The sequence below is a fragment of the Pelodiscus sinensis genome, chromosome 2, assembly GCF_052426305.1.
Source record: "Pelodiscus sinensis isolate ZL-2025 chromosome 2, ASM5242630v1, whole genome shotgun sequence".
Classification (NCBI taxonomy): Eukaryota; Metazoa; Chordata; order Testudines; family Trionychidae; genus Pelodiscus; species Pelodiscus sinensis.
Window position 1 is genome coordinate 55,252,452 of NC_143053.1, and position 16,248 is coordinate 55,268,699.

The window sequence follows — 16,248 nt, forward strand, 5'->3', positions numbered from 1 at the left end:
TATCATGTTATAGTGATGCAATAACAGCACCTTCCCAAGTGATGCAAAGCAATGATTGACCATCTTAGGTATGCACAATGCAAGTGTACACATCGAGAACTGTTTGGATCAACACAAGTACTCGAGCAGCCATTGCACATTGCTCTGTCCCTGCACCAGTGGCTTCTCCAGTCACAATTTTCAGTGCCACTGTCCAGGGGTCATACAAACCAGCCCACTCCATCCCCTTTTTAAATGTACACATGTTTTTGAAATGCCTTTTCCGGATTGCCCACCTGAGCACACCTACCTGCTCACCTTTGCTGTGTACATATGACTATGCCAACTCCATGCACACAGATCTCTATTAAATGTGCTTCTGCCTGAAGCAAGCAAGAAGTCTTTGATCTACTGGAGAGAAGATGCTGTACAAGCACAGCTATGGAACAATCATTGAAATATCAACATCGACATGCACAGGGGATGCTGAAATGGGAGCACCATAGGCCTGAGCAGCTATGTAGTATGAAAACAAAAGAATCTCACCAGAGATCCCAAAGGGCAAGGGAAAACAAGAAGAAATCTGCTAATGCCCCATAAAGCTGCTGCTTTTACAACAAACTGCATGCCATAGTTGACAGTGCCTGCACCAGGACCTTGTATTCAACATGGACACTTTGCAGTAGCCCAAGGCAGAGACCTCACCTGTGAAAGGAGAGAAGGTGGGCAACATGGCAGGGAACTCAAATCATGCTATAAGCCAGGAGCTGTTTGAAACTCCCCTGCAAGCCAGTCCTAACAGACAAGCACAAATGACCCCACTGGTGAATTAGAAGAGCACTTGAGTAAATGTTCATATGTCGTATTCCTTATCACTTTTTTGCTTTTCACCGCCCAAAATCTTCTGTCCCTGCCTCCCTTCTTCTCCTCCATCTCCACCATCCTTCCCCATTTAAAAATGGTGTCCACCCTGTCTGCAAGCTTAGCGAATGAATTCATTGACTTTTGATTGCTTACTTGACTATTGTTTGCTGCAGAAGATGGAAAAGGACCAAGAAGCATATCAGGGCATACTGGATTTGCTCAGGCAATAAACTCAGATGTTACAAGATTCAGCAGCCTTTCCAATTATTGGCCACCTCCGAGGTAACCCCTCCTGTTGACAACCATTTCTGCTTTACGTCAGTCTGATCCCCTTCCTTGACTCAGCTCCATACACATGAGAGATCATATTTCATAAACTCATCAGACAACACTACTGTGGCTTACTTTTAAAGGTATTTTTAAGGCCGCCCTCACCCACGCAGCTCTGCAGTTGGCTCTTCTAATAACCTTGGGTTTGGGATGTTGAAATTTAGCAGACAGTGTAACCACGATGTCTTTTCACTTGTGGCAGTTGTTTTTTCCCCCTCACATCACAGATACTTTGCAGGACACAACATGCAGCTACAGCCAAGGGCATGTTTGCCTTGCTGAGTTCCAATTTACTAAGAAAACAGTGTTGCCATCTCTGTAGTTTATCAAAAGTGAATTTAACTGTATATAATCTTTCTTTGGTGCTGGCCACTGCAAACGTTCATGAATCATAGGAGCAAGGGATAGGTTGGGCACCTTACAATAGCTAGTGCAGTATCAACAGTGGTAATCTGCTGCTCATGAAATACATCCTACACACAGCTTTTGAAAAGCCCCATGTCCTTGAAGAGGTGAGCATCATGCTCCTTTCCCTGGCCAGGCCACATTGATATTAATCAAGCACACACAGTGATCCACTAGCACTTGCGTAACTATGGGAAAGTATCTTTTTCTGTGGATGTACTCAGTGGCAAAAGGGCCTGGCACCAGAATAGTGATATGGGTGTGTCTACCAAACCACTGCAATGCAGGAACACCATTGTTGCAAATCTATCCACTATATCCTTTTTATTAATCAGGGTCACAGTCCTGTGTAGCAAGAGATGGTATTGGGCACCTGGATGACAATGGCCCTCATTGTGGATTTTTCCCAGTCTGATTGCCCACTGACTGATAGCAGTCTGGAGTTGCAAGAGTCTGGTTGCCTCTTGCATCTCACTGACAATGCCGCTGTCATTTTGGTGTCTTATGCTGTAGGTCGGGGTGAGCTTAGGACACCAATCCAAAATGTAATCTTTTGCGTCCAAATATACCTTATCCTGTTAGACTCTCAATCAGTGCTCATTTCTTGAGCCAGAAACAGAAATCCACTGTGTGTAGCTGCTTGCTGAACAGCAGCAACAACCTGGCATTTTTTCCCAGTTGTCAGTAAGCGTCCAGTTTTTGCACTTGAATGTCTTCACCTCTTCCTCTTTACAATCCCAGTAATAATAGTACTTGCTCAGGTTCTGCAAATTCCAGAGAATTGTGTATTCTCTGTTTGCAACAATCGTGAGAATTGCGCTGAGCCACTCAGAACTCAGGCTTCTGCCAGAAATATGGCAGAGAGAGAAAGCAGCATGCAAGTGTTGAGCTGTGGAACACATTATGGAATGTTGAAAGTGGTGTGGTAGAAATTTGACCCTGGCTCCCCAAGATCCCTGAGCAAATCACTAGTATTTCACAAAGCACTGCAAAAGTGTCCCACAAGGCTGTAGTTCACTCCATTTTACATGGCACTTTTGTTGAGTCCATGCAGGACCAAAACATGCAACTAGATGTGTACAGACCCAAGCAATATGCAAAGATCAACAGCATTACATCACTGTAACTTTTGTTGACCAAACTATATCGCATAGAGATGGCTTTTTGTCTTTAATTTGCCTGTCTGGGCAAATTAACCCTGTTAACCCTGAGACATCCTAATGATAGAGCTAACAATAAGAAATATATGCTATTGCCAGGCAGGCAAAGACAATTTTAAAATGCACTGCAGTGGAGTAAAGTTTAATGACTTCCTGGCTATACTGACCAACCAGCTAGAGGTTGAAAATGCAGATTGGCTTCTGACCTAAGGTTCTTTGTAAAGAGCTCTGAATGCTGTCTCATCAGCTATTTCATTCCTTTCAAATTCAAGATGAAATTGTATTCTATCCTTCGCCTGATCTTATATTTCTCTCTCCTCCTGCTATTGCTCATTTTTAATCTACACACTTGTATGAACAGTGTTCTCAGGTTCAGTTCTCATGAAAGACTAGAAGAGTTACCCGGCTTTGCTCAGATCCTTAACTCAATTTTTGTTTTTGGAAAATAAAATGAAAATGTATATGCCTCACTTAAGTCATTGCTCTAGGGTGGGGCTGGGGATAAGGGATTCAGTGTCCAGGCTGCCCTGGAAGGAGAGAGAACAACCCCAGCCTTCTGTCAAAGCAGCAGTTTGGAGCCAGGTGAGAAGCACCTCTCCACGGCCACTACAGCTCCAGCAGGCAAAGCCGGGGGGGGGGATGGGTGCAAGTCCTCCGGCTGGGGCAGGTCCTGGTTCATCTGCCTGTGCTCCCCATACAGAGTGAGGAATGCAGCACACTGACAAAGGGGAACATTCAGCAATGTTTCCATACATATCGGAGGTGCTGTGGGAGCTTCACCCTTTCCCCCCCCCACACACACACATCCTCCCTGGCCCCAGCTGGAACAGGTTTATGTTTGTCTGCCCCTTGAGGTCCCCAGACAGTGAGACATGCAGCAAACTCTGCAATTTTCCCTTGCTCCCTGGCAAAGGTGAACCGCCAGCAATGTTCCTGTCTGAAATGGGGGGGGGGGAGCGTCACTCCCCCCACCTTTCTTAAAAGGTGCATGGGGGTGGGAGGCTTGGAGCTGGGCCAGTCCCTGATTATGGAGGGGGCACGTCCCTAAACCAGTTCCTTTCATCTGCCTGGTGATTCTGTCTCTCTTTTTAGTATTGTTTTCTGAGAAACAATCCCATTCCAGGCATATCCCATTTTCCTGGTCCTAGCTTTTACCATTTAGAATAAGTTCTTCAACAAATAGACAGACTTGCAGATAGAGAAACTCTCAAATATATAGTAGAAGATGTACAAGTGAAGTTATATTGTTTCTTTAAGTCCTGATCTGACTGTTGCTCAAAACTTGCTCAGATCTTGTGCAGACTTAATCTGACTATTTATATAATGTGATCAAGATGGAACATGCCAATGAGAATATTGTGTTGTTTTGTCTATTTTGTATATAATTTGAGTTCACTGAAACGCATTAGTTCTACCATGTTCTCCACCAACACGCTTCAGATATGACCAAGAATGGAAACCATCTGTAGGAGTGAGAATACTTTCGTGCTTGATCCTGCAAGGTGTTTACTACTTGAAGAAGATCAGCACCTTGAAGGATTGAATCATTAGCCTCCAGGTCCATTCAGTCCTTGGCCATTGTACGGATACTGCCAGCAAATCTCACCACACATAAATAAATCCACAACCATAGTAACTGATAATGTGGACAGAACTATCCACTGATCCCAGCAACTCATTTTACTTATGCCTATAAACAGCCCTTCATTGACTTGTGCTGCCTAGCAGTATAAAAGCTCTTTGTTCCATAATTTAACCTTTAGAAATATTACAATAAAACAGCCACCGAAGTCTTTAATTACAGCTTCTCCTCCTTTCACATACATCCACAATGAAGTAGTAATAAAAAATACTGTCTTTCTAAAGTTTCCTGAATATAGTTATTTTCACTGTGCTGATTCACTGAAATGACTTAGTTTAAGAGACTGATAAGGGGGTTATTTTTATTTCCTTCCCCCACAATTATCATCCTGACTTCCATGAGTGGCTTACACATAAAGGTTATACCCTGCAAGTTTCTACCATGAGAGAGTCTTGAAGAAGTCAGTGAGCATTCTCCATGTTGGGGACTTGCAGGATAGGAGCTCTCTAATACATCTTAGATGAAGTCAGACTTAAGTCATAAATATTCAGCAGAGCATAAAATGACTGATGATTTTACTGCAGATATTGTTAGCCACTGCAGTGCTACTGAAAAACATCGATCCACTCACAGGCTAACAAAAAGTGACAGAATTTTCACTAACTTATTCCTCATACAGTGAACAGTAATCAATAGTTGTAATACACTGTTGAAAAACTAGAGCTTCAGCTATTGCTTTGCTGCAGGGTACAACACACTAATGACCCACGTATTTGCCTAATGATGTATTTCTGTCTTCCAGACCGGAATGAATATAGTAATTACTTTTTAAATCAGTAAATGTAACACTCAACTAAACCACAGTGGCATGCCATATCTATGTACCTAGGTGTTGTTTCTGAGGGCCAATCTGGAGTGTGGTCTTGTAGTTATTGGACTGAGATTCAGGAGACGAGAGTTCAAGGCACTTTTTGTGGCTTTGGGCTGTCACTTAGCCCATGATACAGCAAAGTTCTTAAGTACAAGCACAGTTCTGATGGCAACTGACTATTCAGTTCAGCACATGCTTAATGGATTTTTGCTGTGCCTCAATTCCTCATCTGTAAAATGGGGATTTGTGGTTTCCTTTTGCTGCCATTTTTCTGCCTTATATATTAGGATTTTAAGCTTTTCAGTCTTTCTTACTATGGAAAGTTCACAGTGGGGCTCCAATCTGGGTTTTGCACGTCAGGCACAGAGGTGGTATAAATATTAGCAATACATTCTTCACTTAGGCACTTCACTGTCTTCAGTGAGCAATGGATCTGCTAATATAATTACACCCATCGCATTCTGACAGTGTGGGGTGAGGACTGGGAACACTGCAAGGACATCTCAAAGCAGAATTTATCCCTTAACACAATTTAACTACACTTATTATAATTAATGTGAACAGAAATGGCATTAATTACCTAGGAATTAAATCTACTGGGTCCAGAAGCAACCATCATTATTAATTAATCAGTTATACAGAAATAAAATAAGTTGGGGGATATTACATAATTATGCACTCCAGTTTAAATGATAGGAATAGATGTAAGCTTACCTGATAATTACCGCTGAAATACTCTGAAATCGAATTATGTACTGTCATCATGTACTGTGCTTTGAATAACATTAGATTCCTTTTATAAAGTTGCCATCTTTTCTTCTTCTACAAAACTCTGCTTATATAAAATTTCACCATGTTAATTCATCCACACTATGTTTCTCCAGACTTTAGACTTTCAGCAAGAGCTTCTCTCTGAACAGGACCTTTAAATATTTTTAATTTAATATAAATCTGGAAAGAAGGAAAAAACTGAACAATGTACTATATATAGAGGCATGTTTTGTATGCCATGCTTTAGATTCTCTTCTCTACTGAAGTGCAGTATTCAAAATTAGTCTCTAGAGTCCACAGTACATGGATCTTCCTATTTTAGTCCCCATTATTCCAATTATTTTCTCGTTAGACTGATGTCTCTTGGATAATGTCAGGTAACTCTCAAACCAGCATTTCTGTATATATTATATAATGATAATACTACTTTATAGTTCAGTAAACTTCCCACTCAAACCACTTACAAAATATTAAGGATTGTGGCTGGGTCTGCAAAGGAATGCAAGGAGAGGGAAAAAAAGACACAAGGAAAGCATCATGCAGGGAGCCAACCACATTAGGGGTAGAGAGTTCATTAGCACTGTTGGCATGGTTAGCCTCTGTAAGGGGAGAGCTAAGCTCCAGACCCACTTCTTTCCATGAGAGCAAGTGGAATTGATCTAGTTGGGGAGGATGCATGAATCACCCTTCAAAAGACTGGTAGAGCCTCTTCTACACTGTGTGCTTGTCTATAGGCCCAAAAGGCATCTCATTTAGTCACCTGGACTCTAAGGGCATGTCTAGACTTGCTTTCACTTTTGAAAGAAGATATGCAAATTTGGTGTGAATTTGCATATCTTCTTCCGATCACTTTTTCAAAAGAGGTTCTTTTGAAAAAGAAAGTAGTCTAGACGCAGTTCTTTCACAAAAAAACCCTTTTTCAAAAGAACCGTGTAAACCTCTTTTTTTAGGAAGAATAGTTATTTCAAAAAAGGGTTTTTTTCATGAAAGAAACGCGTCTAGACTACTTTCTTTTTCGAAAGAACCTCTTTCGAAAAAGCCATCGGAAGAAGATATTCAAATTCATGCTGAAAGTGAAAACAAATCTAGACATGCCCTAAATGCTGAATAACCTCATTCACCCATCACTCTTTGGCCTGAGGCATTTAGCATTTTTGCATTCCAGGACCTCCTCCCCCCCCCACCCACCCACCCACCCACCGTTCCCTGAATCACATAGAAACCTCTTTTCTGGATACCCGTCACATTCACCAGACTGAACCTGTGATCTAGCCCTAATGAGTTCAGCTTCAGGCAGTAACTTCTAAGAGGGAACACATTCATAGACATATTTAAGAGTGCCTGGTTGGAAATATTTTACTGGTGCTAACGGGATTTCCCATTTTAAAAACAGTGCATAGTTCCAGGACACGAGAGAAGTTTTCAAGCAGGTAAATTAGTTGCTTCCATTAGGTCAGTTGTAAGCAACCAGTCGATTGGGATCTACTGGTAGATCTTGCAACCTCTCTCCAGTGATTCTGACTGGTTTGGCTGGGAGGCTATCAAGGAGCTTCAGCTGCTCCTTCCCTCACTGCTATGCTGCTTCTGCCCTCTGCCTTGGAGCTGCCCCTGGGAGCCTCCTTGTTTTGCTGTGCAGAGTGGGGAAGACTGATAAAGAAAGTGCTGAGATGTTAGTGTGCCCCTCCCCTTGCCTGTGTGCCCGGTCTCTGTAGAGAGGGGTGATACAACAGGGTTCAGGATGGAGGGAACTTACTAGCATACTTAAAGGTCCAGTGCAAATGTCTGTCACACACCTGTGTGTCTGTTACTCTCACAAACATACTCTGTCTTTCATACTCCCCTCTGAACCCAACACATATTGGTGATGATGGTGACCCTTCTTTTACTTCTTTCAAAGTGTGTTATTTTAGCTTTTTGACTGGTCTGCTCGTTTCATAATTTTCTCTTTTATGCTTAAATGTAATTCTTTGAGTAGTGAGTCTAAAATGCCTAACCTGTCATGGCTGGAGTAATCTTTCCTATAGTGATTTTTTTAAAAAGTCTAGTTTTTTGGTGTACTGGTGGTACACATCTGCACATAAAATTCATTCCATTTTTTTTCCATCCATGTGTGGAACACTGGCCAGGAGTCTTCTGGAATTGGGCTTGATCTGGAGGCTCCTGCAGCCAAAACAGAACATCGGCCACTAACAGTCCAGCAATGCAGCAGGGATAAGGTAGGCTACCCCCTGCCAGCCACTTTTAAGAGTGATGCCCAGGTGGGTTGCGTCTGCCTTAACCCCACTGCACCTCCTGAGTTAAGCAGTGCCCAGCCAGAGCCTAGATCCTGAATGTATGTGGTCATCTTGGCTCTTTGGTTATTCATACATCTTCTGATACTTCCTGAACATTCTCTTGCACCCCAATCCCTGCCCCAGCCCTGACCCCCTTCTGTACCCAAACTGAATCCAATAGGCTACAGTACATCCTGAACCTCTTCTTGCACCTCAACCCCCTATCCTAAAGTGAAGGAGGATGGGGGAAGGAGGGGAAATGGAGTGAGTAGGGCAAGGCCTCAGAGAAGTGGCAGGAAGGAGGCAGGACAGGGGTATTGGGATTTGAGGTAGATCCTGGATTGACTTAAATTCAAAAAAGTGATCTTGTGTTTAAAAGGGTTGGAGACCGCTGCACTAGATTGTCACTTTTGACGGACAGGCATACAGAGGAAAGGAAAGTTGTGACTTACCCAAGGTCAGACAGGAATAGAAATAAAAATCCCAAGAGGTAAGAATACAAATCCAGGACTCTGAGGTCCAGAAAGACCACGGCTCTTGCAGGCCAGGTTCACAGGTTGGACTGATGGTGGGGAGCACAGCCCCAGCAGCACTGGGGATGGCACAATGTGGAGCGCAGCTCTGCCTGGCAGGAGGCAGACAGACCGGTGACTGGCATCACAGTCTAGGCCAGGGCCAGCATTGCAGGGAGCATAGCCCTGGCCCTAGATAGGAAGTACAGCCCTGCTAGGAGTGGGGGCAGCGGGCTTGTGACAGGGAGCAGGGCCAACTGCCAGAGAGGAGCTTTGACCTCGCCTGATCCAGCAAACTGTCGTTCGGGACCACTGTGATCCTGTAGGTACCATACCAAGGAGGTTCCACCTGTAGTGCATTCATTCTATAAGAGCAACTGAAAGTGCACTAGTAGTATCGGTAATTTAAAAATAATACATTGTAGTGCCATTTTAATTATTAAAACACCAAACTGTTGCTTGGTTTATATGTTAGCATGCACAGCTGGACCAAATGACGTACTTGTTCACAATAGAGACACTGTAATACAATAAACCCTGCTTTTTTCCAAGTGGGAGACAAAGGCAGAAACTTGATTAGGCCAGAATTTTTCTGTCATCCAAAATGAGTCATTTGTACTAATTACCTATCTTGAGGAGAATTGCCTTTGTAATTGCAAAAAAAAAAAAAAAAAGGATTAACTTTTCATTATATCTCTGCAGATATAGAAAAAACATTTAAAAAAAATGCATGCTCATTAAATAGCACAAATGAGATTGGGAGGGCTCAGCTCATGCCTATGGGGCACAAGAGACCTAAACTGAGGTGATACGTTGCCTCTGGGAGACAGCAAGGAAAGACATGCTTCAGGGAGGCTAAATTCATCCCTGTCCACCCTGATTCAGGCAGGTAGGCTGCTTATCCTTATGGGATGACCCTTGCCCTTATTCACTCCAGCTTTAGCCTTTCTTCCAGGTTGAGGCAGGAGCAGGATCATGATCTTAGCCCCTTCTCCTTTCTGTCGTCTTGGATTTCTCTGTACTCTAAGGGAATAACAATGGAACATTAAGAACATAAGAACAGCCAGATTGGGTCACACCAAAAGTCCTTCTAGCCCAGATACCCCAGAGGAAGAGATCACAACAGGTAATCCTCACATTATCCCTTCCCTGTCACCCTCCTGCAGAGAAACAGAGGCTAGGAATACCATTTCTATCCAGCCTGACTAATAGCCATTGATGGACCTAACTTCCATGAATCTAGCTCTTTTTTGAACCCTGTTAAAGTTCTAGCCTTCAGCGCATCCTCTGGCAAGGAGTTCCACAGGTTGACTGTGTGCTAAGTGAAGAAAAACTTCCTTTTGTTTGTTTTAAATCTGCTGCCTATTATTTTCATTTGGTGACCACTAGTTCTTTTATTGTGGGAATAAGTAAATAACTTTTCCTTATTCACTTTTTCCATACCAGTCATTATTTTATAGTCCTCTATCATATCCTCTCTTAGTCTCCTCTTTCCTAAGCTGAAAAGTCCAAGTCTTTTTAATCTTTCTTCATATGGGACCGATTCCAAACCCCTAATCATTTTTGTTGCCCTTCTCTAAATTTTTTCCAGTGCCAATATATCTTTTATGAGATGAGACGACCACATCTGTACACAGTATTCAAGATGTGGGCATACCATGGTTTTATATAGAGGCAATAAGATATTTTCTATCTTATTCTCTGTCCCTTTTTTAATGATTCCTAACATTGTATTTGCTTTTTTGATTGCTGATGCACACTGAGTGGATGTTTTCAGCGAACTATCCACAGTGACTCCAAGATCTCTCTTGTGTAGTTGTAGCCGAATTAGTCCCCATCACATTGTATATATAGTTGGGATAATTTTTTCCAATGTGCATTACTTTACATTTATCAGCATTAAATTTCGCTTTTCCATTTTGTTATCTAATCACTTAGTTTGGTGAGATCGTTTTCAAACTTTTCACAGTCCACTTTGCTTTTAATTATCTTGAGCAATTTGGTATCATCTGCAATTTTTGCCACCTCACTATTTACCCCTTTCTCTAGATCATTGATAAGTTGAATAGGATGGATCCCAGGACAGACCGTTGGGGGACCCCCACTAGTTACCTCTCTCCTCTCGGAAAACTTACCATTTATTCTTACCCTTTGTTTGTTTTTAACCAGTTAATGGAGAAGTCACTGTCTTTCCTGGAGTTCAGAGACTACAATTTTGCCAGGCGTCAGCATGGGCTTTCCCTCCTTTTTGAAGTCCCTTCTACTCTTTTACTTCAGAGTTGTGTAAAAGGCTGAGCAACACATGTGAACAAAGACAATAAAGAATCCTAGTTCCAGCATTACAGAGTGTACTTTGTTTATTACATTTTAGTTTTAACTAGCTGTCAATAATATATCAGAGAAAATTGCAATACTGCCACAGCCATGTGCTACAGATTGAACCTCTAAAATCTGGGACTCTCTGGTCCGGCAACGGCCATGGTCCGGCAGGACCACAAGTATTGCTGAACTAGAGAGCCCCGGCTGGCCAGGTTTAAAAGCACAGCCCAGGCTGGGCCAGTGATGGGGAGCGCAGCCCTGTCTGGGGCTGGCGTGGTGGGAAACACAGCCCTGGTTTGGGCTGGCACTGGAGACATCAGGGCTGGCAGCCAACAGTGTAGTCCTGGCTAGGGCTGGTGGCAGAGAGCGCAGCCCCAGCCAGGGCTGGAGTCAGCTGGGCCAGCAGCTGGGCCGGCTCTGTGGGGGGGTGCAGCCCCAGATGGAGTTGGAGGCAGCAGGACCAGTCTCTGTCCAGGACTGTTGCAATGGGGTTTGCAGCCTTGGTCAGGGCTTGCATGGTATGGGGCTGGAGGCAGCAGCAGGAAGCACAGCCCCAGCTGGGAACAAAGCCTATAGCCCGGTAAGAAGCCTTAACTCCCCCTTGTCCCACGGGTGCTGGATAAGGGAGGTTCAACGTGTAATTGGTGTGTTGGTGTTTCCTTAAAATCCCAGTTCTTGGAATCAAGTGATAACCTCAGCTCACTCGCTTTCTTTTTTTGTTGTTGTTGTGGTTGGTTGGTTGGTTGGTTGACTTCTAAAGTATATTTTTAGACTTTGTAGTTGTGGAGAAAAGCTTGAAAATATGACCAGAATGTGTCCAAAGGGGGAACAAGAAGGCAAAGAAAACAATGAATTTGTTTTTTTAATCTCATTATTATGAAAATGAACATTGTCATAATTTCTGAACCCTTAAAGACAACATGATTAATGAAACAAAGTATATTTTGTACAAATGACAAACTATTAAAACCTGCAACAAATCAGTATAAACACTTGAAGAAAGAGAGAGATCACCAACTTGTGTTTGTGTGTTATGAAGAACTTATTTCACTGAGGTTCTGCTGCCCAGGGACACAGTCTTGAGTGTATATGTAAAATAGTTGGTTGTGTGCTGTAGATTTGCATTGGTTTGTGAACCAAAGCTGCCAACTCTCTTCCTTTGACACATACAGATCCACAGATAAAAGTTATAGGAAAATAATAAATCCATTACTATTTCCATACCATTTCTAGTTTCCAGTTTGTACTTATTTTTTGTTTTAAGAGACGTGTATCACCTGTCACCTACCAGACTCATATGGGCAATGTTTGAGTTTTATAATTCCCTCTGTGGAATATTGTTTTATTAACTATGACTCAGCCCAAAGGGAAGGAGATCCCCTGCATAATGGGAGATGTTAAGGATCTGTTAACTGTAGCTGTAAGTTTAATAATGGTAGCATAGATATTGAACTTTTCCCCAGTAAAGGAAAATGATAGTCATAACATCATAAAAAAATTCTTTCCCCTAAATCACCAACTCTGTACCCCGATTTAACTCCCATGTCAACCCATTAAATGCCCAAAAAGTCTTATCCTCAGAAAGACTACTTGCAAGCCCTCTCAGCAATTCCCAATCTCTCACACTGCCCCTGATTCCTTCTCACCTGCGACACTGTGAACAGTGATGCAGATGAGGAGTGACGCATCCACTTCTGACAGATCTATAAAAACATTGTATCTGCCTACTCTGATTAAAGCATCTTTCACTTCCTCAATACAAATGCAGGCAGGATGAGGGGTGCAGTCATTTTCCTCAGGCCTGGAATTCCTTTGCGAAAGAGAATTCAGTCAAAAGTCTATTTCAGAAGATGCAAAGCATAGGGAAAAGAGCAATAGTAGCAAACTCATTCCCAGCTCCCAGCAGCAACAAGTTACAATATTCTATACCAAATGCTGCTGTTGTAATTGATTTGAAATAAAAAGAACACATGGATTATTGCATCTCAATTGTAAACAATCGAGTTTCAGTACTGCAGCACCAGAATTTTCATAGGAGCTGGAGCTATTGAATTACATGCTTTTAGAGAGATGTAACTCTGAATCTCCCCCCATATTTAGAACTAAATCTATGTAATTTCCACTTAACTGTCACTCAGTATCTTTTTCACCACTCACACAGGGCATGTCTTCACTGAAGAATTAACTCAGATAATCCAGCACTCCATCCTATGCACCTCAGCCTTTCTTGAGTGTAAGCAGTCACTTACCTTGTGGGGTGTTAGAATTTCTGGGGGCATATCCCCTGGTGCTCAGGGTGACACTAATCTGCAGCACTCTAATTCTTTCCCAACAAATTATGGAAGAATTTGTCTATTCTTCTGGACATACAAAAGAATTGTGGGAAGGCGCTGAAGGACTATCAACATTTGAGTGATATGGCCTGCATCCTCACTGCAAAGAGGGAAAGTTACAAGTCCAAGTGAAAACCCTACTTGACCATTAGCTGATAAGTTCCAAACAAGCAAGCTGGCCCAGGTGAAAGCACCACTAAACTGAGATAAGGAAGGGGAGGTAGGTGCAATTCCTTTGCTGTAAGTTGGTGCAATTGCTAGGCGCAATTCCTTTGTTGTAAGTTAGCTTGAATCAATTATAGCTTTTCTGGTTTGATTATGAGTGGATATTTGTGTGAGTGTGATAGGTATTTGTATGGGTTCTGAGCAATGAAGACATCCAAAGACAGAGACATTGCAATCCCTCATACAGATACCCACTAATCAAACCAGAAAAGCTATAATTGGTTCAAGCTAACTCCCTTATAGGCTATGAAGACATAAGGAGAGAGATTGCCTCCTAAGTATATAATGACCAAAATATCAAACAGGTACCATGGTGATGAGGGCCATGCTTTGTAGATATACAAGAATGAGCTAGTAGAGAAACAAATGGCAGATGTGTGCATGAGACAAATACAAACTTAGCCCTTGGTGTTGAGATTTAGAAAGTTATTTAAGCACCTTTGATTTCAATGGCCTCATTTGGAGACAACCTCCTGAATGCCTTTGCAAGGCTGAATGCAAAGTGATCAAAGCAATAGTAAAAATCTCCTAGTATTTCCAAGCAAAGAAGAAAAGGTATAGCAACTTTAATTAGCAAATGCCTTATAATATAAGTCCAAAACTAAGTGAGTTTTTATGTTCCCTCTCTTTTTTCAGCTTTTGTCTCAAACTCAAATCCACAGCATGGCTGCCAGGCCCTATTCTTGTTTTAATGAGATAAGATATTGTTATATTGTTTTTTCAGGCCCTGATTATATCAAACAAAGATTTCAAGAAAGTGTGGAGGTTAAAGAAAATCCTGAAGATAAAGTTAAAGAAAAAACACCTTCCCCCAAAGAATCACCTCATTTTTATCGAAAGGGCACCACACCCCCGGGGACACCTGAAGCAAGCCCAAAACACAGTTTTCCTCTTCCATCTGAGCCTTCCCCGACCAAACAATTGAAAAAGCAAAACTCCAGCTCAAGGGCAAGATACACCCAAGAAAAAAAGAGTTTAGCTAGTGAGACTGTAACGGCTGTGGTCAATAAGCCTGTCTATTCAAAAGCACCTGTGAAGGAGGAGATAGCAATGAAACATCAGCCAAAAGTTTCTGCCTACCACAACCCCATCAGCACAGAGAATGGGGAGCTGCATGGTCATTACCATACCTACTATGTAAAAACGAATCCAACACTACTTGCACATGAGCTCAAGGAGGAGGAGGAAGATGTCAACCCATCACCATCAGCACTTACACGAATACCACCTCCACAGAAGCCAAGTCCTGCCAGATCTGTGACTAATCCAGATGCCAAAGAAAGCAAATCTGATATAAAAGTAATGAAACCTGAACTTGCTGCACCAAAGAATTCAGCTAAAAATAATGAGTCCCATTCTTCAGCAGTAAAAGAAGTGGAAATCCATTCGGTAAGTACTATTGGTAGTCCCTCCGCTTTCACTGCTCTTCTGCTTGCTGTATCTCAACTTTGCAGTGTATGTTCAGACACCACTCACTGACTTCCAAAGCAATTTTATCTCTGACTGTATGGATTTCTAGAGAACACCCAATAAGTAAAACAGGAGTAATAAGCAAAGATTCTTTACCTCACTGTTGTCTTTCTTGAAAATATGAAAGGGACAGAGAGGATCCAGAATATTGGCAGTTGCACATCTTATAATAAATACTTATGCATTGATGTAACAGCAAGATCCTTACACACAGAAATGTTTTGTTTGTTTTTTTTCATGTGTTCACTTCAAACCAATTTGTTTTCCTTATTGGATATTCTGTCAGTGGTAGCTCCACTGCTAAATTGATGCCAGAATCTAGCAATTTCTAAATATATTCTCAAAAAATTATGTAGTACTTTCCAAAAATCCAATTTTACAAGTGTAACAAACATGTTTGCCCATTAATGATTAAAGTGCCAGTGGGATTTCCTGGGGACTGTCATTGAAAGGTTTATAACTTCCATGTCGATTTGCTGTAAACCTGCACATAAAGATTAGCACAGAGATGATTATTTGCTTGTCCTGAAAAAGGTAATTTCCAAAGGCAGGGCTGCTGCTTGAATAGATAACAATGGATTATTGAGCAACCATTTTAAAAAAAACTATTATGTAGTATCACATCAGGCAAGTGTGTGCTTTTTATCACTTCAGATTTAGAATCAACCTAACAGATCAGCTTCGTCACCTGTGTAATCCCTTGAGCTAAGGATTACTCCATAGATTGAGGTGGATGTTTGGGTCTAAATATGTGTCAGTGTATCCAACGTACCACCCAGTGACATAAGACTTTAATAAAAGTCCTGGTTATGGATTCTCATTAAATATCAGCTACAAAGGTGAGACATTTGAACTTCTTTCATTTGGCAACCCTGGGAAACAGGGTTTGCCAGATTAAACATTTTGCCGAGCCAGGGAGGGAGTGAGTGGGATGTGGGATAGGGTTCCGCATCCCCTGCTGCTCCCAGCCATTATGACCCTGCCACTACAGTAGTGGTGGGGAAAAGCCTCTGGCAGAGCACATTGCTGCATGCCATTCCCCCAGTTGGAGAGATGGGAGCGGCAGCACTAAGCCACTTCTGCCTCCACCTGCCAGGATCCATACCACAGATGTTCAGTTAGGGACACCCAGACTACAGAGGTTATAGTATATT

The 16,248-nt window shown here is 42.2% G+C and overlaps 1 protein-coding gene across 2 annotated transcripts in view; it reads left to right on the forward strand.

The window, feature by feature from the left end:
• Positions 1 to 16,248, forward strand: part of JPH1 (junctophilin 1) — a 127,352-nt gene that overhangs the window by 99,176 nt on the left and 11,928 nt on the right. For both annotated transcript variants that reach the window (XM_006131548.5, XM_089776225.1), the window contains exon 4: positions 14,349 to 15,013. In XM_006131548.5, coding sequence (XP_006131610.4) covers positions 14,349 to 15,013 — 665 coding nt within the window. The remainder of the gene's footprint in view (positions 1 to 14,348; positions 15,014 to 16,248) is intronic.